The sequence below is a fragment of the Nicotiana tabacum genome, chromosome 21 (assembly GCF_000715075.1).
Source record: "Nicotiana tabacum cultivar K326 chromosome 21, ASM71507v2, whole genome shotgun sequence".
Taxonomy (NCBI): Eukaryota; Viridiplantae; Streptophyta; class Magnoliopsida; order Solanales; family Solanaceae; genus Nicotiana; species Nicotiana tabacum.
In genome coordinates this window covers 83,447,324-83,475,181 of record NC_134100.1, presented here as the reverse complement: position 1 = coordinate 83,475,181, position 27,858 = coordinate 83,447,324, and the positions used below count along the sequence as shown (strand labels likewise).

The 27,858-nt window shown below is 34.3% G+C and overlaps 2 protein-coding genes and 1 long non-coding RNA gene across 7 annotated transcripts; 2 read left to right on the top strand and 1 right to left on the bottom strand.

Moving 5' to 3' along the window:
- Positions 1–565: 565 nt before the first annotated feature.
- Positions 566–27,437, bottom strand: LOC142175093 (uncharacterized). Of its 5 annotated transcripts, none has more exons than XR_012704286.1 (3): positions 27,282–27,437; positions 26,878–26,992; positions 566–972 (listed from the first exon to the last, which is right to left on the bottom strand). It is a non-coding gene; the product is annotated as an uncharacterized LOC142175093 (long non-coding RNA). The 5 variants fall into 5 exon arrangements; XR_012704283.1 differs by lacking the exon at positions 566–972 and adding an exon at positions 20,070–20,367; XR_012704284.1 differs by lacking the exon at positions 566–972 and adding an exon at positions 23,235–23,363.
- LOC107832541 (potassium transporter 5-like) lies at positions 13,494–19,992 on the top strand. Its single transcript, XM_016660405.2, has 8 exons — positions 13,494–13,762; positions 14,335–14,557; positions 15,053–15,301; positions 15,415–15,453; positions 16,184–16,444; positions 16,572–16,624; positions 17,634–17,748; positions 18,474–19,992. Exons 1-8 carry the CDS (start codon positions 13,598–13,600, stop codon positions 19,784–19,786), a joined length of 2,418 nt encoding a protein of 805 aa, XP_016515891.1. The 5' UTR covers positions 13,494–13,597; the 3' UTR covers positions 19,787–19,992.
- On the top strand, positions 20,374–26,720 carry LOC107832539 (potassium transporter 5-like). The gene is made up of 8 exons (XM_075241586.1): positions 20,374–21,419; positions 22,488–22,710; positions 23,014–23,262; positions 23,809–23,847; positions 23,944–24,204; positions 24,309–24,361; positions 24,536–24,650; positions 24,886–26,720. The coding sequence occupies exons 1-8, from the start codon at positions 21,252–21,254 to the stop codon at positions 26,199–26,201; spliced, it is 2,424 nt and encodes an 807-aa protein (XP_075097687.1). The 5' UTR covers positions 20,374–21,251; the 3' UTR covers positions 26,202–26,720.
- Positions 27,438–27,858: the final 421 nt, after the last annotated feature.

The following is a 27,858-nucleotide window of genomic DNA, read 5'->3' as shown; positions in this document are numbered from 1 at the left end:
CTTAGAAATATTAGGAATATTTTTTTATTTACATAGAAGTATAATGCACTTAAAGCCAATTAAGTCTAAAGTGCAAAAATTGCACTTAAGACCAAATAGCTCTGAAGTGCAACAAATATTTTCATGCACTTAAAGCCAAATAGGTCAACTAATGTTTTCATGCACTTAAGGCCAAGTAGGTATGAAGTCAAATTGCCTAGAAACAGAAATTTTTTCTTCGAATTTTAACAATCTAATACACGATTTAACACCTAAATTTACTCCAAATGAGTTCAAATTTAAATCATAACTTCCAAATATCATCAAGAACAAACCCCAATCATTAATTGTAAAAACATTAATAAATTTAATAAACCCATTTTGTAACCATTATTATTATTATTAGAAGAAGAAGAAGAGAAAAAAAACTGAAGTTATCTATACTTTGGGTACTAGTTAAAAAAATAAAAATTAAATACATGTTAAATAGGGGCGATCAAATAGGGCGCCCCATGAAATTTTTACGAGATTATGATATTTGTTAGAATTTGGGCCGGACCAGTTTTAAGTCCTAAAACCATCAGACTCTATTATTCACGAACTTGGTACGCAATGTTAGACATTGATTCTTGTCCAAATTTAAAATACGCCCCTACTGAAAAAAGCTCCTCGAAAGGTAAAGAATGAATACACAAAGATCTCCCACACTCAAAAGCTTTGATTGGCTAAATGATCTGCTAAGGAATTGCCTTCTCAATACACATGAAGAAATTGAACCTGGCAGCTCCCTTGCAATTCTGGCGTATCACCTCAACAATGTGAGATATTTATTTAAGGAACCTCTTCCATATATCTTCTAAAGATTGTTCTTCATCACCAATTATTCTGTTTCCACAACGGCTCAAGCAAAATTCTAGAGAACAAAATATTTCATAGCTTCTATAATTGTCACAGCCTCCTCCTTAATATTTGTAGTCTCATGCATTCCACTACCTTGTGCATGGTGGTAGCAAAATGGTTAAAAGAAAACAGTTATTCACCTATATTATTCATTAAAAATTAGATTGGATAATGAACTTTTAAAAACGGATCAAATATGGATAAGAATCATATTATCCACTTAGAAAATGGATGATAACTAATGTATTTAACTTTTACATTTGTAAAGCCACAAATTGGAGGTTCTTCAAGTTTGGGAGATTAGAAATTCTCCCAAAAGTGATCATATTCAATAAGCAATGGATAATATGGATATTCTTATTATGCGCAGGTTAACCCCTTTTTTTTATCGGTATTAAATATGGACTGGGTCGGATAATTTATCCGTTTTTGCATTACTCGTTTTCGACTCGTCTCATATCCGACCCGCCAGTTTGCCAACCCTGCTTGTGTATAAATAAGATCACCAAATAAATCGTGAAAATAGTACGGGCTAACTAGTTTTCGGACTGGTAATTAAAAAATAGCCAGCGTTTGCAAAGTCATTAAAAATAGCCACTATTTTGCTGCAACACGGGAAGTTCTAGCATAATATACTGGAGATTGGAGCACTTGTGTATGAACTTCCAGCATATTATGCTGGACCAATATATTATGCTGGAAGTTCACGTGTAAAAAATTCGAACTCGAGTATATTATGCTGGAATATTTTTCGGATTTTGAACAATGTTTTCGTTCAGATTTATCTTTACATGAAAAGTGGCTAAATTTCGATTACTCTCGAAACTATGACTATTTTTTAATTATTACTTGTAAATCTAACTATTTTTTAATTTCACCCAAATAAATCACGTAAATAATATCCATAAGAACTTCTCCCCGGGTTACCCCTACTAGCGCTATCCGTATTGCATTTCACTAAAGAAGGAGGGGAAAGGACCAACATACCTTTGTAGACTTGACTTTAGGTCGATAATATTTCAGAAGTTGAATCAAATCAAGCTAATGAAAAGGAGCATTGTACAACCAACGCCATCTAAAAATGGGTGAAATTCAAAAACAATCAGATTTACAAGTGCTAATTGAAAAATAGCCACAGTTTCAAAAGTAATCGAAATTTAGCCAATTTTTATGTAAAGATAAATCTAAATAAAAATATTGTTCAAAATCCGAAAAATATTCCAGCATAATATACTGGAGTTCGAATTTTTTACATGTGAACTTCCAGCATAATATACTGGAGTTCCGGTATAATAAGCTGGAAGTTTATACGCAGGTGCTCCAATCTCCAGTATATTATGCTGGAATTTTCCGTGTGTTGGAGTTCCAGCATAATATGCTGGAAGTCCATACACAGGTGCAACAATCTCCAGTATATTATGTTGGAAATTTTCGGGTTGCAGCAAAATAGTGACTATTTTTTAATAACTTTGCAAACACTGGCTATTTTCAATTATCAGTCCAAAAACTGACTAACCCGTACTATTTTCACTCTAAAAACGGGCAACCACATTTGTTGTTAATAGGCCCTCAGAACGCAGACACCAGAGGCCCACAAGTTGAGTATTAGCCCAATTCCCTTTGTTCATGATAGAATATCTTAAAAAACTGGGAAAAATAAAAAATATCCTAATTTACAACTGGTATCAGAAAAATGACCACAATTTTAAAAATAATCAATATTTAGCCACTTTTTCAGTATAAAGATAAAATCTGAACCAAAACACCATTAAAAATCCGAAACAATTCTAGCATAATATGCTGGAGTTTGAGTTTTTTTACATATGAGATTCCAGCATAATGTATTGGAGTTCCAACATAATATGCTGAAAGTTTATACGCATGAGCTCCATAATCCAACATATTATGCTGAAACTTTTCATGTTTCTGCTAGAGTTCCAACATAATTCAGCAAATACCGGTTATTTTTTAATTACCGGTCCGAAATCTGGTTAGCCCATGTTATTTTCACTAAAACAAAACTCTCTAAACTTAGCACGAGTTATAAGTTGCACACCTAAATTATTTGTAATTTTATTTACCCTTTTGACCTGGATATTTGATTGCCTGGACAATCTTATCCAAGGGAAATGGCATACATGTTTGTCCCCGGCATGTATTAAAATAAAAAATTTCTTTTACCTTCTCAATTTTTTAAATTTTTAGATAAATGTTTTCTTGTCAAATTAGTTTTAAAAAATACTAGAGCTCCACTATTAGGCTAAAAATATTATTTGACTAAAATAATTAGATTTTAGCCAAACTTTTTACAAATTTGACCCAAGATATTATACATTTGAAATAAATAATCTTTGAATCTAACGATAAAAGAATACACAATTGAAAGTTGATTATTCTTGCTAAAACTTTTATCTGGCAACAAAATGCAGCTGTAACCAAGCACTTTCTACGGATTTGGTCCGATAAAGAAAAAGTATATAGTTAGAATAAATAGCTATTGCATTTAAAGTAAAATAAAAATGAAGTACACAATTGCAACTCCATTATTTTGACTCTAGCCATTTTTGTTTTTTAACTGATTTGCCTCGAAGAGAAAATATACATTTAAAACAAATGGTTATTACATCTAATGAAGAAATAAAAGAAATACACAATTGATATATACTCCACTATTTTGCCTAAAACTAATTCTATTTGGCAAAAATGATAGAGATCTGATGATAGGCTATAATTGTGTATTTTAGTCGCTTATTACATTCTAATTTACTGCACTTTAATTGAGTTTGAGCTTTAATCGCTAGTGTTTTGCACTAATTGTGTGTTTTATGTCTTGTATGAGTGATTCCGAGCTATGTAGATGTTATGAAATGAATTCAAGTGATTTGGAGCTTTGAAGTCTGAGTAAAATCCCAAAGAATTAAGCCGGGATCGTGTTCGGGGATCAACAGATGATAGCTAAGAACGAACGAAGAATCGAGTAGGTATATTGCGCACTGTCTAATAAAATGCACATAACCTTTCGCTCAGAAATCCACTTGAGCTCCACAATATATGGTTGGAAAGCTAATTCAAAGGACTACAACTTTCATGTTTTACGTTTTTCCAAATTCCACACAGAACAGGGGGCAAAATGCGCGACATTTGCGCGGCCGCGCACTGGCCGCGGATGTGAGGCAGAAACTGGCCAAAATCCGCGGCCAAATCCGCGGTTGAATCCACGGCCGCGGACATCCTGACCTGAAAAAGTGTCCTTTTTCGCGTAGGAGAAGGTTTAGAAAAAGTGTCCTTTTTCGCGTAGAAATCAATATAGCGAATTTAAAGGTAGGTTTAGAAATAACAAAGCCTTGACGCGATCATAATGAGCGGTTAGATAAAGCCAACTAGCGTAGTTCGAGAGAATATGCCTAATAAATTATTGTATTTTATCGAGAGAGAATTACGACAGCTAAAGTGCTCACGATCAGTAGAGAATACATAGGCGAAATTGTAGGGAACATAGCGGGAAGGATTCCAACATTTGGGGAAATCATAACTCTAGACCTCCTAAATTTAATCTCCAACCCTTGGTATCTTTAGTTATTAATTTACTGCTTTAGTTTCTTAGTTAATTAGTTAGATATAAGAATCTTAATCTTTATAACTTAGAAATTTATTCGAGCTTGTCTTCTTAGCGATATTGAACAATTATGGTGAAACTTTAGTTCTCTGTGGGATTCGACTCCAGACTCTTAAGACCGGATTATATTTGCAGCGACCGCTTATCCTTTTTAGGACTAGAGTTGGGCGTGATCAAATTTTGGCGTCGTTGCCGGAGAACTAACGATGTAGCTGTAGGTGTACATATTGCTAGGTTTCAAGTTTGAACTTTTATTTTTATTTTCTGTATTTGATTTTTTATTTTTGTTTTACTTGTTAATTTTAAAAATATATGGCATTTTGGAATTATGAGAGTTTTGGTGTTGGTAATTCTACTTTTAACCCTCCTTATGCATATTGCGGAGAAAACCACCTAGGGCAAAATTATCAAAATATTTCCGAGAGCGAGTTATGTGCACCAACTCAATCTTATGTGTGGAATGTATGTGATATGTGTGGTGGTCAAGATGGTCACTTTCATGGTTGTACTTATATTTCTTATCTTCCCCCAACCCCTTACTTTGATGGTTCTTCTTTTTCTTGTGAAGTTAATAGGAATAAGGAACCTAGTGATGATGACCTGAAAGAGATCAAAGATATGCTAAGGTGCCTTGTGGAACAAAATAATGAGAAACAACTGCATATACAAAGGCAAGATGCTACTATTCGCAACCTGGAGGAATAAGTGAGTCAACTAGTTGAAGCATTTAATACTCAACAAGCCAATATTGAGGATAGTAGTCAAGAAGAGTACGAATTAGACACTGAAATTGAGGTGCTAATGGAGGAGGTCAGAGTAGAACACCAACAATCTATCCAACTAGAATTTGAGGATGTCGATGTTGAAGAAGTAACACTAGAGTCAACCAAGGACACTGAAGACACAAATTTAGTTGACTCTAGTGTGATTGGTGTTGAGGAGGTCAAAAATCTTGAAGTTCATGTATTTGAGCGCGTTGGACCTCATTCCAAACACTTCTCTACATTATGTTCGGATGGTGAAATGTGAATGGATCTTTACAAGCATAAAAAGGAGTTCATGGAAGAGGTAGATGAGCCTTATATTTTGAACGTTTCAAGTCCGTCTAGGCAAGATGACACTCCTCGATGGAGAGCCAAAAAGTGCATGAGACTTTATCTAATTTTTGGCTCGCAAGAATTTGTGTCGCCCCAAGAGCATAATCATAAGCTTGAAGCAAAACTTGGGGTCCAATTCATAAGTTCAAAGTGGAAGCAAAAAGTGATTCCCGTCGTGCCGCGACATTAAATCAAGCGCTTGTTGGGAGGCAACCCAGCTTTAGTTTTTTTTATTTTATTTATTTATTTTTATTATTGTATTATTCTTGTAGTGTCGATTTTTGACTTTTAGGAGCATGGAACGCAAAGCCATTGGAAGGATGCAATAGCAAACCAGATGGTTGGAACTAAATGTGAGGTACTCGCACGAAGGACCAGGCCTCGGAGAAGTCTGAGTACCCCATGAGATGCTAGTGCTTCGGTCTTTGGCCTACCAGGGAGTTTCTTTTACCCTTTTGTATATATATGTGTGCATTGGGGACAATGCATAATTTTAAGTGTGGGGTGAGGAGATTGTCTGGGTGACTTTCTATGCTATTTTAGTTGTATTAGTTTAATTGAATAATATTTTTTTACAAAAATAGAAAAGATTGGACTTTTCCCGACGATGGATCTATTAGTCAATTTTCTTGAGGGATTTAAGTCTAAAGAAAAAAAAAATTCTTTGTAGGAAGTGTAGTAATTCCCTCTTGGTTTTTATTTGTATCGCGGTTCTTTTCCAAGGATTTTATTTGAACCGGGTGTAGTTAATTTTATTTTTTAGGAATAGAAGCCAGTGTGAGATGAATTAAATTGAACCAATATATCTTGATTTTGTTATGCCTTAAGAATAGTGAGTACTTTGGTTGTGACGCTTAGGCTCATTTTTTGACTCTTGTATAAGTACCTTAAATTGTATAACCTTAACTTTGCTTAATTGCTTTGACTATAGTGTCTTGATGAAACCAATCCTGAGTGAATTATGTGTCATGTGTGTGTGAGGTTTTGGTGTTATTCTGTGCATTGCATTTGATGCCTAGAACTTGCCCCGCGTGTTTGCAAAGTAAAATAGTAGTTTTGTTCAGTGTTTGAAGTGATATAGGCATTTCTTTGTTGAGCCATATATATATTTTACCTGCCTAATTGTTATGTATCGTAGTTAACCCCTTTGAGCATGTAATCTTGTTTCTTTGGCAACCACATTACAAGCCTTACTCATTTGTTTGAATTAACCATCTATTTGAACCTTCTAACCTCTCATGAGCACTTGAATTGTTATGAAATGTGTAAAAGTTAAAGTGTGGGGTGGTTGGTTTGGCTTTTGAGTGGAACTAATATAATAAGGTGAAAGGTGCACTGTTTTGAAAAAGTAAGAGCCACTTGAATTGAAAAAGAAAGAAAAGAAAAAAATAGTTGTATTGTTGTGAAAAAAATATATATTCCTTGATAAACGGTGACTCTTGATATAATTGCGCTTAATGAAGTAAGGGGTAATATACATTGATGTGAAGGTGGAGTTTGGTTTGACATAAGTATGGGTTTTGAATGTTAAAATATATATATTAAAGTGCTTAGGGAGGTGTAGTCACTCTTATATCTAAATGTATCTTACATGTCCCGCAGCCTATATTACAACCAGATAAAGTCCTACTTGATCCTAGACTGAATGAGCTAGATTAGTAGAGTAGTACACTACGGGCAAGCCTAGGGTGCATCTTTTGTGACATATGAATGTTATTTCTGAGAGTGAGTGAATTCTTTCTATCTTGAGTTCCTAAGTGTTCTTAAATTTTATTGTGTGGAACTACTCACTTTTGTTGTGTGAGGGCACTTTATTCATGAAGGAAAGGTAATGTTAGTGACCTCTACGTTAGGAAAAATTGTGAGTTGTGTATAATGTGTGGTACTTGTAAGTCAAATCTTGAGGTGAAGATGTTACGCTTTTGTGCTTAAGTCTATTTTAAGCATTCTTGGTGTGATGTGTTAGGAGAATTGTTTAAAAAGGTCGCGTCTATATAAAGCGTAGTTTGATTACTCGAGGACGAGCAATGGTTTAAGTGTGGGGTGTTAATGATAGGCTATAATTGCGTATTTTAGTCGCTTTTACACTCTAATTTACTGCACTTTAATTGAGTTTGAGCTTTAATCGCTAGTGTTTTGCACTAATTGTGTATTTTATGTCTTGTATGAGTGATTCCGAGCTATGTAGATGTTATGAAATGAATTCAAGTGATTTGGAGCTTTGAAGTCTGAGTAAAATCCCAAAGAATTAAGCCGGGATCGTGTTCGGGGATCAACAGATGATAGCTAAGAACGAACGAAGAATCGAGTAGGCATATTGCGCACCGTCTAATAAAATGCACATAACCTTTCGCTTAGAAATTCACTTGAGCTCCACAATATATGGTTGGAAAGCTAATTCAAAGGACTACAACTTTCATGTTTTACGTTTTTCCAAATTCCACACAGAACAGGGGCAAAATGCACGACATTTGCGCGGCCGCGCACTGGCCGCGGATGTGAGGCAGAAACTGGCCAAAATCCGCGGCCAAATCCGCGGTTGAATCCACGGCCGCGGACATCCTGACCTGAAAAAGTGTCCTTTTTCGCGTAGGAGAAGGTATAATTATTTGGGCCCGACCCTACTTGGTATATATACATGGAAAAATAGTATTTTGAGTACTTTTGACATACTTTTGACATAATTTAGACCTAAGGAGGCTAAGGAGACTGGGGATTCGACCTAAGGAGGTAAGAACACACTAGCAGTAAGGCGGGGAATTCTTCTACGAGTTTTTTTCTTCCTTCTTCCTATTTCCATTATTGGTTATGAATTCTAATATTGTAGTTATGCATACTATTATGAATAGATAATTTGTTATCTAGGGTTTTGATGGAACCACTTGGAGAATGAATTCTTGTTATGTTTTAATATAATTTAGCCTTTGAATTTGTCTATTTGTTCAACTACGTACTTATTTCAATTGATTAAATGACCATCGATTGACTGTGCCTATTTATTATGTGTTTCTTGAGAAAAGATACATATTTAAGTGGTCGTTGAACAACGTCACTCCTAACGTATGTGAGAAATCAATACAGTGGGTTTAAAGGTAGGTTTAGAAATAACAAAACCTTGATGTGGTCATAATGAGCGGTTAGATAAAGCCAACTAGCATAGTTCGAGAGAATATATCTAGTAAATTGTTGTAGTTTCTCGAGAGAGAATTACGACAGCTAAGGGGCTCACGATCAGTAGAGAATACATAGGCGAAATTGTAGGGAACATAGCGGGCAGGATTCCAACATTTGGGAAAATCATAACTCTAGACCTCCTAAATTTAATCTCCAACCCTTGGTATCTTTAGTTGTTAATTTACTGTTTTAGTTTCTTAGTTAATTAGTTAGATATAAGAATCTTAATCTTTATAACTTAGAAATTTATTCGAGCTTGTCTTCTTAGAGATATTGAACAATTATGGCGAAACCTTAGTTCTCTGTGGGATTCGACTCCGGATTCTTAGACCGGATTATATTTGCAGCGACCGCTTATCCTTTTTAGGACTAGAGTTGGGCGTGATCAAATTCCTAGTCAATTCTTTTTTCTTTTCTTTTTTTTTAAAAACAAATTTGGCTATGAAAAAGAATAAATGTGCAGTTAACATAAATAGCCATTGTATCTGAAGAAGAAATTAAAAAACATATAGTTGGGTAAAATATTGTATAAAGGAAAAGCAAGAGATACACAATTAAAACAAATAAACCACCGTACCGCACTATGTGCCAATTAACGATTGAAAAGTATCTCATTTGGAAGTTGATTTTTCAATTTTCGTACTCCACGCCCCTAAAGGATAGTTTTCTGCATTTTGGGAAAGTTTTTGGGATATTCTGCCTATTATATTTTGTACTTGTATCAATTATTATAACCTTTAATATAGCTCAATATATTTTAATATAGCTCATAATTTAGTATTATATATAGGTTTGTTGCCACAATCCAAGCCTTTGTGGAATGTGGAGACGTCTTCCATCATTCCTATCCCGCGTACAGACAGTGTACGAAGGTACCTGCAGGCATCTTGGTTAATTATTTCCTATATTTTAAGTACATAATGTAGTAGTATTATTGTGTTTTGTTTTAATCAATCTAGAATTCTTCAAGAAATACATCGTTATTGTTTCAAGATACCTAGTGAAGTCAATCTTCTTTTTTGTTTCTCTCGCTCTCTCTGATTTTCAAATAGTGCAATAAGTATTTGAAAACGAGAGAGTTAACAGTAGCATGATAGAGATAATATTTGGAATAGTTATGGCAATTCATGACCACAGCAAAATAAAGTAAACAAGAGGATATTATAACGATGGAACAAAAAACCTAGTGGCTGAACAAGGATTTTAATATTATGGGTGCTTTATTGTCTTAAACGTACTAAATAAAAATTCATCCGCACTCGATATTTATATCAAATTAATATACTTTCGGAAGTGGAGTTGAAGTATTATATATGGATTCGGTCAAACTCAACAGCTTTTGCATAAACCTTGTATTTGTATTAAAACATTCATTGAATATTCGTATGAATATATGTAATTGTGAACCCATTAATCAAATAAGTTATAAGTTTGGTGGAAAATTAAAATCAATAAACTTTAAATCCTACTTCCCCTCATAAGAGAGCGCGAGGATTGCTTCGTTTATGGGTTTTTCGGGAGAGAAAAAGGAAAACGAAAACAAAAGAAATGATAAGGTCAAAAACGAAAATAAAATGATAACAAAGAGAAATGTAAAAATTACGTCAATTTTCCACGTGGAGTACATCTGCGCATGTCTTATAACGTACATCATTTACCTATTTTGTATGTTTTCGGGAGGTTTCTTTTTTTCTTTCGAAAGAGAAACTAAGCATCAAAAGAAAATTAGTTGGTACAAATCAAGCGAGAATTAAACTCCAATAATATCTCATGCAATATTATGTACAAACATATGCCATTCAAAAAGAAGCTAACCCATCAGTATCGAATTAGCCTCCATGTAAATATGAGCAATAGAAACCACCCAATTCCTAATCAAGAGGTGATGAATGAGATCGATAACATCACCATATTAGAGTGATAATTCTCTTCTTTTTTTTCGTTGTAAATTAAGTTGTGATTCAATCAAATATCTGGAAGTACTCTTAAGTAAATTCACTAGAATCAGATTAGTTACTAAACTACTTGATCAATACAAATTAAATTAACTTAGAAATACTTTTTGTTATTTATGAATATTATTGTTAAATAAGAGCTACTGGACTGGAGACGGATATTTATTGCTTAATCAGCAATTAATTATTCTCGCCGTACAAATCTCTAAGTCGTTTCGTTTCTTTAATACGATTTTGGTCAACTTCAAGAAAAGACAATTTTTACGAAAAGTAGAAAAGACAAAAGAAGTGATGGAAAAAAAAAGGACAAAAGAAGCATATACCCAGTGCTAAGATGCTGCGATTGGAGAGTGTATAATATGATCAATGATAGGGAATTATTTTACAAAAAGTGGAGACTTTTGAAAAGAGAATGGTTAATGTCATTATTTGGATTACGAGGGACCAACATAATGTCGTTATCTGTATTACGAAGAAGAGTAATAGAGTACTATTGTTATATGACATTATTGTTATTGTTATCGATTATTACTGTTGCTATTTTTAAGAGTAAGCACTATCAATGTAGTATAGGAAGGTAAAAATTTCTTTAAAATAAATTATATACATAAATTATTTTTGGAAAGTCAACTCACCTGTTACCCATATTTTTAAACCCACTTCTCCATTACCCAATTACCCATTTTTAATTATCATCCCAATAAATTACAACCACCATTGTTCTATAACAAAATTGATAAGGTAGCCAAAAAATAAACCCCATTAGTATACTTCATATATTTAATTATTGTAGAACAATGGTGGGTGTAATTTATTGGGAAATTTACACTGTATGTTCTTTGGAAACCCCAGTTACCATTAAATATTTATCTTTCACTATATACCCATTTTGGAATTTTTTTAATTCATTTTTGTATTGAAAATATTTTTTATATAAGAAAATGTGATTTTATATGTTAATGTTAGCTTACCTATACTAGTTACCAAATTTAGTAAGTGCTTCAGTACAATAAATCTCAATGAACACCCTATAGATATATGACAACTACAGTATCATTTTAGTTCCTGCAAAGTACTTCTTAGATTTAGAAACGTACTTTTATATATATATATATATATATATATATATATATATATATATATATATATATATATATATATATATATATATATATATATACACACACACACACACACACACACACACTTTTGCTGTGACCAATTGTCACAACTTTTCCCAAAATAAAAATAAAAATAAAAATCGATCTTGCTAATGTCAACTCTTTCGTTTTCGTAGTAAATAAGAAAACCATGTGTATCCCGAAAAGAAATTGTCAACCTCTAGTTATTACAATTATATAGAAATAACGAGGCTGAAAGACTTTACGGTGTGTGATCATCTCATCTAAAAATTTAAGTTGTTAGATAGAATATACCTTTATTAACTTAGTTATGTCTGAATATGCTCCTTCACGTGTAATCCTGATTCTTTTTTACAAACTAATAATCATCTTATTTAAAAGTTTAAACGAAAAAAAATATATTTTTATTTATTTAATTATATCTTATTAGGCGGTGAAAAAGAAAATTGACTTTCGTGCAACCATGATATGACAACCTTAATTTCTTGAAGAATTCAAAGGTCTGACTTATAGAAAAAAAAACCACAATAATGCTACTCCATTATTTGTTTATAATACATGAAATGATTAAGAAAGATGCGTGTAAAGAAAGGAAAGGTTGAAGGGAGCACGACAGATCATTTAATCTTTATAGGTTTAATATTAAGATTCGCAGCGAATTTATTATATTAAAAAATTAATAATATCAAAATTCAATACTTCCTTTGTGCCATTCTATGTGTCTTTTAAATTTTTACCAATGAATTGGCAAATAGAATCTTTAAATGTTTTAAAATAAAATTTAAATATTTAAAACTACATTAAAAGTATTATAAATCACAATAATTAATAATTTAAATATTTAAAAGACATATAAAAAATTACAATAAAAAAATTCGTTTGATTCTTAAAATTCGATTATAACCACATAAATTGGAACGGAAAAATACTTTTTAAAATTATATATATATATATATATATATATATATATATATATATATATATATATATATATATAATAGACTAAGTTATTTGAACCCAGCCCCCCATGTGCCTCTGGAAAGGAGTGGGAGGTGGGAGGAGGGTTGACATGTCTACAGGCGCTAAAACGTAGTATAACCTATAGTACTACCTAGTACACATGGGTGTATATACAGAGGCGGACGTAGTATATTATGTACGGGTTCAACTGAACCCATAACTTTCGACGCGCAGTAAAAATTTATATATAAAAATTCATTAAAATTGCAAAAATAGTAGATCTGAACCCATAACTTTAAAAATATAATGGGTTCAATATTAAAAATTTTAAAATTAAACCCATAGGAATTAAATCCTGGATCCGCCTCTGTGTATATACGTCATTCATATAAATATATTGGAATTATTCGAGATGCCTTCACAAAGGCTTTGATGGTGATAACAACCTAAGTATATAATTACTCAATTATGAGGGAGTATATAACTAAGAAGAACAACACTTCGTTTAAAATATAATTTTTAATTTATCTAAAAAAAGAATATCATATTTTCTTGTTTAGATACTATAACTTTAATTTTTTTATTTTATTCTTATTGAGATGATTTATAGTGACACAATAAACACGGCAATATAATTTGATATAGAGGGAGTATGAGCTATATTAAAGGTTATAATGGGGAATCGGTGCTGGTATTCAACTTTGAGTGCCTATATAAAGAGCTAAGTGGCCACTGGCGAATGAAAGAAAAAGAGAAGCCGTTAAGAGAATAGAAATGGCGAGCTCAGATAGTGAACGTCACACAGAAGAGGCTGCAGAAAACAAGAGCAATAAACAGCTCAAAGATCGCAAATTCTCATGGGCAAAGTTACATCGTGTTGATTCCCTCAATTTGGAAGCTGGAAAAGTTTCAAACTCTGCAGCAGGACACGGCTCTAAGGTATATATTTCACATTTATATACTGATTGTGTAAAAATTGTGTAAAAACAACGTCGACAAAATTAGATCACCGAAAAGTAAAAGGGCAGCCCGGTGCACAAAGCATCCCGCGTTTATGCAAGGTCTGGGGAAGGACCGCACCCGTGTGATATAGACAATCTACCTTAATGTAAGCATTAGTGGTTGTTTCGACGGCTCGAACCCCTGACCTATATGTCACATGAAGACAACTTTACCGTTGCTCCAAGACTCCCCTTCAGATCACCGAAAAGTACAACTAACAAATAACCTTGTAAATTTACATTGATAGTCAATGGTAGATGCAACTTATTATGTATTGGTTCAACTGAACTTGTATCTCCTCAAGGAACATGGATCTAATATATATATGTAAATCACTAAAATTTTAATAAATATTATATTCTGAATCTAAAATTTCAAATGTATACTAACGTCGGTGCTAAGAATTTTGAAGGTCAAATCTATAAAGTTTAAATCATGAATCCACAATTACTTGATAGTGTATACTCCACTTATTGTAACATGATTACAATGAACATTTGCAACTGCAGGCTGATTGGAGGACGATACTGAGTCTAGCATTTCAGTCCGTAGGAGTTATCTATGGAGACATAGGGACTTCACCTCTCTACGTTTATGCAAGTACTTTTACTGATAAAATTGGACACAAAGATGACATTCTAGGGGTGTTGTCCCTCATCATATATACCATAATCCTCGTACCTATGACTAAGTATGTCTTCATTGTCTTATGGGCCAACGACAATGGCGATGGTAAGTTACAATATGTCTCCTCTCTGTGATCGACTATTTCTGTTTCATTTTATGCGATACTATTTCATTCCGTTAAAAGAACGACACCAATTTATATTTTAAACCTCTTTATCTTTAAATTTTTTATTTTACGCTCTTATAATCATAAAGATATCATGACATATTTAATACGACAACTTTCAAAGGTACTTTTGGGATGTACCCAGAGGCGGGCTTCTTAGTTTATGGGTTTTAGATTCAAGAAAAATATAGCTTGCAGGGTTATTAATTATTTATATATATTAAGTGAAATTTAACACAAATACAAGGATATGATAAAAAATTATTGGGTTCTGCCGAACCTGCAAGTAATATGCTAGTCCCTCCCCTGGATGTACTAAATTTTTTCCTCAGCCTAAACTTCATGCCCAGTCAAGATCATAAGGAATTAGTTAATTTGTTCTTTTAAGTATCTCCTCTTTACATATTTTGTTTGCTTCTTTAATTTGCATGCAGGGGGAGCATTTGCGTTGTATTCTTTAGTATGTCGATATGCAAAAGTGAGTCTCATCCCAAACCAAGAGCCAGAGGACAGAGAACTTTCACATTACAATCTAGAGCTACCATCTAATCAATTTAGACGAGCTCAGAAGATCAGACATAATTTGGAAAAGAGTAAATTGGCAAAAATATTTCTTGTCTTCGTCGCCATCCTCGGAACTTCTATGGTCATTGGTGATGGAGTTCTCACTCCTTGCATCTCAGGTCTCTAATTAAATACTTACTGAACATATACTTCATCATATATACTCGTAGATTTATTATCATTTCACGCTATATATGATCGATAGAGTTTAATGTGGTGCTTTCTCATGCAGTTCTCTCTGCCGTAAGTGGAATAAAGCCCCTCGGCCAAGGTAATTAGTAATCTGCTTAGTTTTCAACTTGTTTGAACCTTTTTAGAGTAGGAGGGTCAAATTGACCAATTTTTGGATGAATCCAAACATAGATTCTTTAGGTTTATTAAAATATATTTTTGTTATAATTAAAAACTACATAAAAAGTACTATGGGTTACAACAATTAACAATTCAAAATATTTAAAAACTATTTGCAAAAAACATAGTCAACAAAAACTTAATTTGACTCCCCAAATAGTAATAGGTTCATTCTTTGTTAAATGGAGGGAATAATCTATTGCAAAATTTTGCAACGCCCGTCTTTTTTGGCGACCCCCTAATCGCCTATCTATAGTACTACAAATTTGTCGCAAACTGGATTTCCGGATGGAGTTGTCAATCACAAATATAGCAAATTTTTGTATGTAACGGTATTCTAAAGAATTATTCCCTTCGTTTATTTAATGTGACACTATTTTTTTATTCATCCATTAAAAAACACTTATTAGTATATATTTAAAAATAATTAAGTTTGAACTCCTCATTTATCGTTAATGGCATTATAGTATGAAAAATCTCATGACATATTTAAGACCATAAGTGTTAAAATCTTTTTTTTAAAACTTCGTGTCTAATCAAACTATGCCACAAAAATTGAAACCGAAGGAGTATTTTTCTCTCCCTCTCCCTTTTTTTTTTTTTTTTTGGTTTTGGTGATTGAACAACTAATGGATAAAGATTTATTGCAGAGGCTATTGTGGGTGTTTCCATCGCAATACTGGTAGCCCTTTTCTGTGTTCAACGATTGGGTACAGACAAGGTGGGATATACATTTGCTCCAGCCATTTGCATTTGGTTTTTGTTTATAAGTGGCATTGGCCTCTACAATTTGTTCAAGTATGATGTGAGCGTTTTACGTGCCTTTAATCCCAAATACATTATTGACTACTTCAAAAGAAACGGTACAAAAGGATGGATGTCTCTTGGTGGAGTTTTCCTCTGCATTACAGGTTACAATTCTATTTACACTATTAGTATAATTTAATTTAGCTAGTTATTGAATGTATTTGTCATATTTGAGATTACAAATCTAAACTTATTTTCATCCGTTGAATGACTTCTTTTGAAACTTCGCAGGATCCGAAGCTATGTTTGCTGATTTGGGTCACTTCAGTGTGCGTTCTATTCAAGTAAGTCTTGTTCAATTTTTTTTTCTTTCTTTCCAAGTCTAGCTTCCTGACAGTAACATACTTAGTATTTGAACAATCTTTTGTCTTAATTCGACTTGTACGCAAATTTTGATATTAAACTGTCGAGTTTTAAGGCTCTACTTTCTATTCTAAAGTAATGTCTACAAAAGTACTAAGATTACTCGTGTAATTTATAACATAGTCTATGTAACATTAGTTGATTAAGAAATTTCCTAATAGAAAACATGGACAAATAAGATTTGTATATGGACAGTAACCCAAAGTTGGACAAGTGAAACCTCCATAATTGAAGAAATTTAATTTTTCTTTAATGAGGATGTTTGAGATGGATGTGCAGGCATACTAGGAACGACAAGATTAGGAATGAAGTTATTAGGGACAAGGTAGGTGTGACATCTGTGGAGGACAAGTTGCGGGAATCAAGGCTGAGGTGGTTCGGGCATGTGAGGAGAGACCTGGATGCTCCGGTGAGGAGGTGTGAGAGGTTGTCCATGGCTGGTCTGAGGAAGGGAAGAGGTAGGCCTAAGAAGTATTGGGGTGAGGTAATTAGGCAGGACATGTCATTGCTTCAGCTTACCGAGGACATGACCCACGATAGGAAGGTGCAGAGGTCGAAGATTAGGGTTGTAGGTTGACAGATTAGTAGTGTGTTCCTCCTAGGCCATTCAATAGTACTAGGACTATTTTTGTAATTTTCTATTTATGGTTCTTTATTTCGCATGTTGCGGCATTCGCACACGTTACTATGTTACACTGTTACTAACATTCTTTGCTACTTGGTGCTTTATTTTCATTATTTCTTGAGCCGAGGGTCTATCGGAAGCAGCCTCTCTATCTCTATAAGGTAGGGGTAAGGCCTGCGTACACACTACCCTCCTCAGACCCCATTTATGGGATCAAACTGGGCTTATTGTTGTTTTATTTGTTATTCTTTTTATATTTTGTTGTCAATCGAAGTGAACTCACCATGTCTATATATGTAATGCAGTTAAGCTTCAGTTGCCTCGTATTTCCAGCATTGCTCTCAGCTTACAGTGGACAGGCTGCTTACCTCTCAAAATTCCCTGAAGATGTTGAGAATACTTTCTATGCCTCCATCCCAGGCAAGTAGAAATTTATTAACCCTTTCAACTTTAATATAGTCCACGACAAAGAAATCTTGAGAACAGAGGAGCAGTATACGATTATATACCATCCCAATATTAACTACTTTGTATATATAACACTTTATATCACAAGTTATTTACTCTTTTTCCAAATTGAAAAGCATTTACTTCCTCTATTCCAATATTTGTGACACTATTTCTTTATATAAAATGATAAAATCCTATATTTGAAAATATTTAACTTAAAACTTTTATTTTACCCTTAATGAAAAACTTTTATCGCCACACAAATTTATAACATGTTTAATAAAGATTACAAGTTTCAAAAGTCTTCTATTCTTTCTTCAATTCCATATCCAGTCAAACTACGTCACATAAATTATAACAAAGGTATTGATAGTAGTTGTTATAGCAAGTCAATTTTTAACCTGATGGTGTAAAATAATTAGTATGCACTACTATCAGTGCAAAAAAACTAAACTCATAGGGTTCGTTTGATACGAAGGATAAGGGATAATTAATCTCGGGATTAAATTTGAAATGAGCTTATCCCATGTTTGGTTGGGATGAAATTGCATATCCCTATGGGACGATGGAATAACTAATCCCGGGATAACTTGTTTCCAACCAAACGACCCATAGAAATTATGTTCTTAAGTGATAGAGCAAGCCACATATAACGGAACACCACTCATTATTTGGTTTGTTGGTGCTACTTACAGATCCTTTGTACTGGCCAACATTTGTAGTGGCTGTTGCTGCAGCCATTATTGCAAGTCAAGCAATGATATCTGGAACCTTTTCTATTGTGGCTCAGGCCCAAGGTCTAGGCTGTTTCCCAAGGGTGAAGGTAATTCACACATCTGCCAAACATGAGGGTCAAGTTTACATCCCAGAGTTGAACTACTTCCTCATGATCGCATGTGTTCTAGTTACTCTCAGCTTCAAAACCACAGAAAAATTGGGGCATGCTTATGGTATAGCTGTGGTTACTGCTGAGATTATAACCACAAATATGGTGACACTAGTAATGCTTGTTATATGGAAAATCAGCATATGGTGGATTACCCTATTCTACGTGGTGTACTTTTCCATAGAATCTACATATTTTTCTGCCCAGCTGACAAAATTCACGCAAGGTGGTTATCTACCCTTAGCCTTTTCAGCCGTGCTCGTGATCATTATGGGAACTTGGCACTATGCTCAAAAACTTCGATACCAATTCGAGCTCAATAACAAGGTGTCAAGTGAGTACGTCAGGGACTTGGCTAATAATCCTGACATCAAAAGAGTACCTGGAATAGGATTACTCTACTCTGAACTAGTGCAGGGAATTCCACCTATATTTCCTCATTTTGTCAACAATATTCCGTCAGTCCATTCAGTCATAGTCCTGGTGTCGATAAAATCCATTCCCATCAGTAAAGTAGCACTACAGGAACGTTTCTTGTTCCGACACGTTGAGCCAAGAGAATACAATGTGTTCCGCTGTGTAGTTAGGTTGGGATACAAAGATCAACTTGGGGATACAGAGGACTTTGAAAACCAATTGGTGGAACAATTGAATGAGTTCATTAGACATGAACATTACATTCTTGCAGCAGATCAACAAGTAATAACAGATGGAGAGATTGTACCACCAGTATCTGGACAATTAGTGTCCGGAAAATCATCCAGGGTCCACATGGAGGAAGACTTACAGCGACAAGTGGATTCTAGAGTTTCGTCAACTGGTTCAATTCGATCAATGAACACTCCAGCAGCACAGTCCAATCGTTCATCAAGTAGAATACAAATGGTGTCCCCAAATTTGGAAGAAGAAGAGATGCAATTTGTGAAAAAGGCAAAGGGACAAGGAGTGTTCTATCTCCTGGGAGAAGCAGAGGTGGTGGCTAGACAAGATGCTTCGTTCTTGAAGAAAGCATTTGTCAACTATGGCTATAATTTCTTGCGCAAGAACTTCAGGCAAGGGGACAAAGCTATGGCTATTCCTCAAACTAGGCTGCTAAGGGTCGGCATGACTTATGAATTATAATTGTGACCTAGCTACTCCAAAATCATTCAGTGAAAGTGTACTATCAAATACTCGCATAACAAACAAAGTGATTTACATGATTTCTTGCAGTTTGTATATCTTTACATTTTTATCCTTTAATGTTTGCAAGCTTTCAGTTTGAGTTTGAGTAATTTAACTGTATTGTTTCAAACTTGTTTGGAAATGTATTACATACTCCTTCTCTACCCTCGATTCCAAGTTCCAACTTGTTTGACACTAAATTTATCTGATGAGATCAAACATTTTTCTACTATTACAACTTTATCAATAGCAGAAAGAATGACCTAAGTCGCTCGAAACTCCTTCAAAAGCAAACACCTAACAGTATAATTAAGCACTACTGGAAAAGCAAATTTTCATCAGTGTTATAAAAGAGACATGCACACTTAGAACTCCATATAAAGAGACTAAGAGTAACCAGTCCTTCCTTCCCATGAATCATAAAGCCAAGAGTTCGTTTTATCTCCCAAATTTCGTCTAACAATGGAACCTAAACCAAGAACTTATGGTGCTCGCACTGCTTGTAAAGAAATTTAAAGCTGAATCATCATAGGATTGTCCTGACGTTGAAGGAGGAAACTAAATCAGGAAATGAATTCACATGAATCATCTTTTCAGCATCATATAGAGTCAAGTAAATCAAATTTATTAGGCTGCTCATGTTCATGTCCAAAGTAGTAGAAGAAAACGTAGAAAAGGGGAGAGATTTCAGTGAACAGAAAATAATGATGAATGACATAAGCCGGATGTATTCTAGACATCAAATAAGGAGGGAAAAAAAGCAAAAAAAATTGAGAAAATAGACAAGTGTAGAGGAAGAAAATGATAGACAAAGGAGGAAAGGAAAGAGATTCAAGAAAATAAATAGATGATAATAATGCTGAATAACATAAATAGGATATAATTAATGTTGTTCCAAATTTTGTAGACATCAAATTAGGAGAAAAAAAAAAGCAACAAAATGAGAAAATAGATAAATGTAGTTGAAGAAAACGGTAGACAAAGGAGTAAAGGGGAGAGATTTCAGGAAAAGAAATAAATGATACCCCTAATGAGGAATGACATAAATAGGATGTATTTAATTTGTGCAGATTTTCTAGACATCAAATTAGGAGAAAAAGCAAAGTAATGAGGGAAAAGTATTTAAGTACTATTTTATCTAAGTTCAATGATCTGCACATTTTAGTCTTTTCCTTTTCCATGTCTTTACATATTCCAAGTTAATTAAAAGAGGGAAAACTATTAAATCCTGACCTTTGATTTACATATATATAAGATTTAGATTACATAGATTAGAGATTAGATTATAGTTTCTGCAAGTACAAAGTATTAGGGATGAAGGGAATTTGGGCTAGTGTCTGAGTTTTCTGAAGGCTTATAAAGAGCAAAACTGGTGACTGGCAAAGCAAAAACAAAGAGAAAAGAAGCCCTTTTGTGAATCGAAATGGCGAGCGCAGATAGTGATCTTCATACAGAAGAGGTTGCAGAAAACAAGAGAAACAACGGGCAGCTAAAAGGTCGCAAAGTCTCATGGGCGAAGTTATACCGTGTGGACTCCCTCAACTTGGAAGCTGGAAAAGTGTCAAATTCTCTGGCTGGACATGCCTCTAAGGTATGGATTTGTAATTGGTGTCAGTGACAGAACTTGGAATTTTAATAAGGGAATTCAAGAAAATACAAGAATTTCACAAAAGAAAATCAAACTTGTGACCTAAAGCAGTTTTCGAGCCACCTTTGCCACTTCAGCGCACTACAAAAAAAAAATCAGCTAAAAAATTTGTTGGTAACTATTGTTAAATAACCGTAGTTAACAGGTTTTTTGCATCGCTGATCCGTCGTTAAATAAGATTAGCGATGACAGATTAGCAATGGATTTATACTGTTTAGCGATAGAATGTGTCCATCGCTAATTCCTGTTATTTTATAGTGTAATAAGTTCTCCTTATATCAAGAGGATTTAAAAAAATTATTTATATATAAAGAAATTGTTTGCACTATTTAGACATTAAAATTTTGTGATAAAGAGCATTCAATTGAACCACTTCCTTTTAATATAGTTTTGTCTCTGATTAGTGCATCTTAACTCATTATAACATGTCATTTACTTTATTTTCTGTATTATTAATTCAGGCATATTATAGAGAATCATACATCTTAACCTGATGCTCTAAAAAATTAGAAACTATCCACGCAAAAAAATTAAACTACCAAGGCATATACTTAAGTTTTATATAGTACTGACTTTGTCAATTCAAGATTAATACAATTAGGTCATTAGAAATGTGATTATAAGTAACTGTCTATATTAAATACTATGAATTAGTAGTCTGAAAAAATGATCCGAGGGTCTATCGGAAACAGCCTCTCTATCTCTATAAGGTAGGGGTAAGGTCTGCGTAAACACTACCCTCCCAAGACCCCATTTATGGGAATACGCTGGGTTTGTTGTTGTTGTTGTTGTTTAGTAGTCTGAAAAATAAGCTATGTAGTAACTTTGTAAATTTGTAGCAATCTGAAAAATATGGTAAGTAATAACTTTGTAAATTTGTACTGATATTATAAAGATAATCTATAGTGTCAAATGTATAAATCAATGTTTTGTACTATAGCTATTAGCTAGGTATATAGATAATCGATGATCATTGATGATTATACATGTGATATTGTGCATTAACTGCAGGATGATTGGAAGACGATACTGAGTTTAGCATTTCAGTCTGTAGGAGTTATCTACGGAGACTTAGGGACTTCCCCTCTCTATACTATTCAAAGTACATTTACTGAAAAAATTGGAGATAAGAATGACATTCTGGGCGTGTTGTCCCTCATCATATATACCATATTCCTCGTACCTATGACTAAGTATGTCTTCACTGTCTTATGGGCAAACGACAATGGCAATGGTGAGTTATAAGATGTCCCTCACTGCTATCTCAGTAGTAGTTTAATTTTTCTGTCCCATTTTATGAACGCTATCATTATATGGAGAGTCAAACAGTTTGTCTTTGATTAAAATTGTCAAACTCTTCTTTAATATTTTGAATTAGTAGTTATGTTGTCTTACGACTAGCACTTTTGAAGTAGTTTCATATATGTAAATTTTATTTCAAAAAAATTGAAGAATTTATGCCCGAGCTCACACAAAAAATTAAGTGCTATGATCGTTAACCCCAACATGTTTAATTATTTGCTTCTTTTGCACACAGGGGGAGCATTTGCGTTGTATTCCTTAATATGTCGACATGCAAAAGTGAGTCTCATCCCAAACCAGGAGCCAGAGGATAGAGAGCTTTCCCGCTACGGTCTGGACATACCATCAAATCAATTTAGAAGGGCTCAGAATATCAAACATAAGTTGGAAAACACTAAATTTGCAAGATTGTTTCTTGTCTTCCTTGCGATCCTTGGAACATCGATGGTCATTGGCGATGGAATTATCACTCCTTCCATCTCAGGTCTCTAAATATCAATATACACTCTCTATCCCATCCCTTGATCATCATATCAAACTAGTACTGCCGAAATTAGCTCATAAAGATATAAACTGTCCAACCTGCTGAGTATATTTAAATGACGAGTCAATTTGGGCACATCCCAAGTCAGCGCATCTAAAGGTTGGGCTGGTCTTGAGGTATAAATATGTAACCCAAATTGAGCCATAATATCACTTATCAAAAGACTTCTAAATTTTTTTTAATTAGATATGTAAGATATAGTCATACTCCCTCAGTTCTATATACACTACTAACAACAACAACGACCTAGTAAAATCCCACAATTGGGGTCTGGGCAGAGCAGTGTGTACGCACACCTTACCCATTATACACTAACAATAAAAGAATTTTTGTACTATCAAGTCACCCAAAAGAAAACTATAAGTAATTGTCAATAATAAGTAGTACAAATAAAAAAGACGGAAAACCTGCTACAACAGAAAAAATAACACAAATAATAATTATATAAGATAAATCATTATTTAATCTGGTGTGTTTCATGTGCAGTTCTCTCTGCCGTAAGTGGGATCAAGCCTCTAGGCCAAGGTATAGAAATTAAAAGGATGCTAATGAATTCTTCTTTTTCTCTTATTCAATTTCAATGATCAAACAACTGAAAAAAATGGATAATGATCCTTGCAGAAGCGATTGTGGGTGTTTCCGTTGCAATACTGGTAGCCCTCTTCTGTTTTCAACGTTTTGGTACAGACAAAGTGGGATACTCATTTGCTCCAGCCATATGCATTTGGTTTTGTTTAATAAGTGGTACCGGTATGTACAACTTGTTCAAGCATGATGTGAGTGTCTTACGTGCCTTTAATCCCAAATACATTTTTAACTACTTCAAAAGAAATGGTAAAAAAGGATGGCTTTCTCTTGGTGGAGTTATCCTCTGCATTACAGGTTAGAATTTTATTTACAGTATCCGTATAATTAAACGGTTATACCATGCTACTTCACGTCTGTGTTCTTATCTGGTGAAAGACTATTTTATGAAACTATTACAGGATCCGAAGCTATGTTTGCTGATTTGGGTCACTTTAGTGTGCGGTCTGTTCAAGTAAGTCTTCTGCATTTTTTATTTTCTTCTTTGCCCTAAGTAATCAAAAAGATGTACTTCCTCTTCCCTTTTTATGTGGCACACTTTTCGTTTTAAATTGTCCTTTATTATATTTGATATTTGTTTCTAGTTTTTGGTCAATCTAAGTGAACTCACCATGTATATATATTGCAGATAAGCTTCAGTTGCTTAGTATTTCCATCTATCCTCTCTGCTTATATTGGGCAAGCTGCTTACCTTACAAAATTCCCAGAAAATGTGGGGAATGCTTTTTATGCCTCTGTTCCAGGCAAGTCTCCTATATATATGTGGCAAATTTGTTAACTTTTTCCATATTCGTTATATAGATATTGAGGCCTTTTGGGTTAAAGCCCAATGGGAAAACACTGTGAGGCACCAAAGATCGGACCAAAGTGGACAATATTTTGGCAGTTGAGCCTGGGTCGTGAAAGATAAACTAATCATAAAATTATTTACTTTATAAATACCATGCATAATATTGATTTTGTTGGTGTTGCTTACAGATCCACTTTACTGGCCAACATTTGTAGTGGCTGTTGTTGCGGCCATTATTGCAAGTCAAGCAATGATATCTGGAGCTTTTTCTATTGTGGCTCAGGCCCAAAGTCTAGGTTGTTTCCCAAGGGTGAAGGTAATTCACACATCTGCAAAGCACGAGGGTCAGGTTTACATTCCCGAGTTGAATTACTTCCTCATGGTTGCATGTGTTGTAGTTACTCTCAGCTTCAAAACCACAGGAAATTTGGGGAATGCTTATGGAATTTGTGTGGTTAGTGCTGAGCTCATAACCACAAATATGGTGACATTAGTAATGCTTCTTATATGGAAAATTAGCATATGGCGGATTATCTTATTCTACGTGGTGTACGTTACCATAGAATCTACATATCTATCCGCTCAGCTGACAAAGTTCGTGCAAGGTGGTTTTCTACCTTTGGCTTTCTCATTTGTGCTCGTGATCATTATGGGGATTTGGCACTATGTTCAAAAACATAGATATGAATTCGAGCTCAAGAACAAGGTTTCAAGTGACTACATTACGGACTTAGCCAAAAATCCAGACATCAAAAGAGTACCTGGAATAGGACTACTCTACTCTGAATTAGTACAGGGGATTCCACCAATATTTCCCCACTTTGTCTCCAATATTCCGTCGGTCCATTCTATTATAGTTCTGGTGTCAATTAAATCCATTCCTATAAACAAAGTAGCGCTGGAGGAACGGTTCTTGTTCAGACATGTTCAGCCTAGAGAATACAAGGTGTTCCGATGTGTAGTTAGGTTAGGGTACAATGATCAACTTGGGAAACCAGAGGAATTTGAAAACCAATTGGTGGAACATTTGAAAGAGTTCATTCGAGATGAATACTATATTCTTGCAGCACATGCTGATCAAGTTGCAGATAGAGAAATTGAACCTGCAGTATCTGGCCAACTAGTGGCTGGAAATTCATCCCGGGTCTACACGGAGGAAGAGCTGGAGCAACAAGTAGATTCTAGAGTTTCATCAGCTGGTTCGATTCGATCAATGAACACTTCAGCAGCTCAGTCGAATCATTCATCAAATAGAATACAAATGGTCCCACCAAGTTTGGAAGAAGTAGAAGTGATGCAGTTTGTGGAAAAAGCAAAGGAGCAAGGAGTGTTCTATCTCCTGGGAGAAGCAGAGGTGGTCACTAAACAAGATTCTTCATTCTTGAAGAAATTTGTTGTCAACTATGCCTATAATTTCTTGCGCAAGAACTTCAGGCAAGGGGAGAAAGTTATGGCCATTCCCAGGACTAGGCTGCTAAGGGTCGGCATGACTTATGAATTATAATTGTGACGTATCAGACAGTAATAAACTTACTACCAAATACTCTCATAACAAACAAACAGAGCAAAAGATCTCTGCATTTTTCCTAAAACTTTATTTTTATCCTTTAATACTGTGTGCAAGCTTTCAATTTGAGTTAATGTACTATTAAAACCTGTTTGGAAATGTTTACTCCCTCTATCCTCTCTATCCCATGTTCTAACTTTGTTTGCCCCTATTAATATTGATGACTTTCTACTATTAAAAAACACTCCTTAAATAGCTCTAATTTGGAAGAAGTCTAGTCTAGTACTTCGGTATGACCTTCCTATATGTATGTAATAAGTATAATTTCAACAGATTAATGAGTAAACGTAGAAATTCACGCTGAAAACATATATTGACCAAGGTGTTTCGACCTTGAAGTAGAATGAGAAACAAGAAAAGGAACAAAATTAGTCTGATCAGCTTCTCTTCCCGATAGAGCCTTATCCCCACCAATAAGATTTGATCAGCATATATAACACTAAATTTGTATCTGTCCTGAACCATTTACATTCAGCAGAGCAAACATTGGACTAAAATCTTGGAGAGTTCATGCTAATAGCATGAAGCACAATACTACAATATTGCATTTCATTTTCAAAAAATATTTTCTGAACCATAGAAAACTAGAAGAACATCAGTAACAAGGTAATACCTGGATTTTTGAGCTGTCAAATATAAAACCATTTAGGGCATATGTTTTGCCACTGAAAAGTACACAAAAGCAAATTGACCATGAGTCCATGATTTACCAAACGAACTACACAGATCTGAACAGAAAAAGAAAGCATACGAAAGAGAGCATTAGCAAGTCAAAATTAACTCCGAAAGAAGCACTTCATGAAACATCCCAAAATATACTCCAATTGATTTATTACACTTATTATCAGGACAATCAACACATAGTTCCTTAATTCCCTATTACATTTCATGATTACAACAAATAAAAAAAAAATTTAAAAAAAGTAGCATTGTGTAAAGGAATCAGTACAAAGTTCACCTACAAAATAAAGAGAAGAAAGCAAACAATCTCTAACGAGCAAAGTCACAGAGACTTACCGGTAGAACGACGGTTGCGAAAGGAAGGAGAAGCGGAGAGGCAAGTCTAGCCTCTTTCCAGTCACTGATCAGCATGGGCGAAGTAGCCGTCGATCGAGAGAAAAAATGACAAAGGCTAATTGGTTTTTAATTTGGGTTGGAATCGTTTTTTTTTCTTTTCCATTTATTTTGTTAGTTTAAATACTATATTTTTTAATTGTTATTGTTTTAAATGTGGGTTATGATAAGGTGGATTTTCTTTTTAAAATTTTATGACGTGGCGTGTATACGGTGGCAAAATGATGACATACATATTATTTTCCCGATAGTTTGGATTTTCATAGTTTGTATTTTCTTTTCATAGTTTGTATTTTCTGTGTAATGATTACATAGTTTAGTGATTTTGTTGTTATAGTTCTATAGTTTTGTTGTTATAGAATATTTAGCGTAATATGGCATTAAGCAAAGTGTCGATCGAGGTGGACCAGGATGCAGCAAAGACATTGGCCGAGGTGTCAACTACGAGCCGTAGTCGAGAGCCGACGAGAGCCATAATCGAGATGTCGATAAGAGTCGAGGTCGAGGCTGAATATCGATG

Bases quoted from the DNA above. Each gene is read 5' to 3' on its own strand.
- LOC107832539 (XM_075241586.1), top strand. From the start codon at position 21,252: ATGGCGAGCGCAGATAGTGATCTTCATACAGAAGAGGTTGCAGAAAAC. The intron at 23,263-23,808 runs GTCTCTAAATAT...TTTCATGTGCAG, and splicing joins TATCACTCCTTCCATCTCAG to TTCTCTCTGCCGTAAGTGGG. The intron at 24,205-24,308 runs GTTAGAATTTTA...AAACTATTACAG, and splicing joins AGTTATCCTCTGCATTACAG to GATCCGAAGCTATGTTTGCT.
- LOC107832541 (XM_016660405.2), top strand. From the start codon at position 13,598: ATGGCGAGCTCAGATAGTGAACGTCACACAGAAGAGGCTGCAGAAAAC. The intron at 16,625-17,633 runs GTAAGTCTTGTT...TATGTAATGCAG, and splicing joins TCAGTGTGCGTTCTATTCAA to TTAAGCTTCAGTTGCCTCGT. The intron at 17,749-18,473 runs GCAAGTAGAAAT...TGCTACTTACAG, and splicing joins TTTCTATGCCTCCATCCCAG to ATCCTTTGTACTGGCCAACA.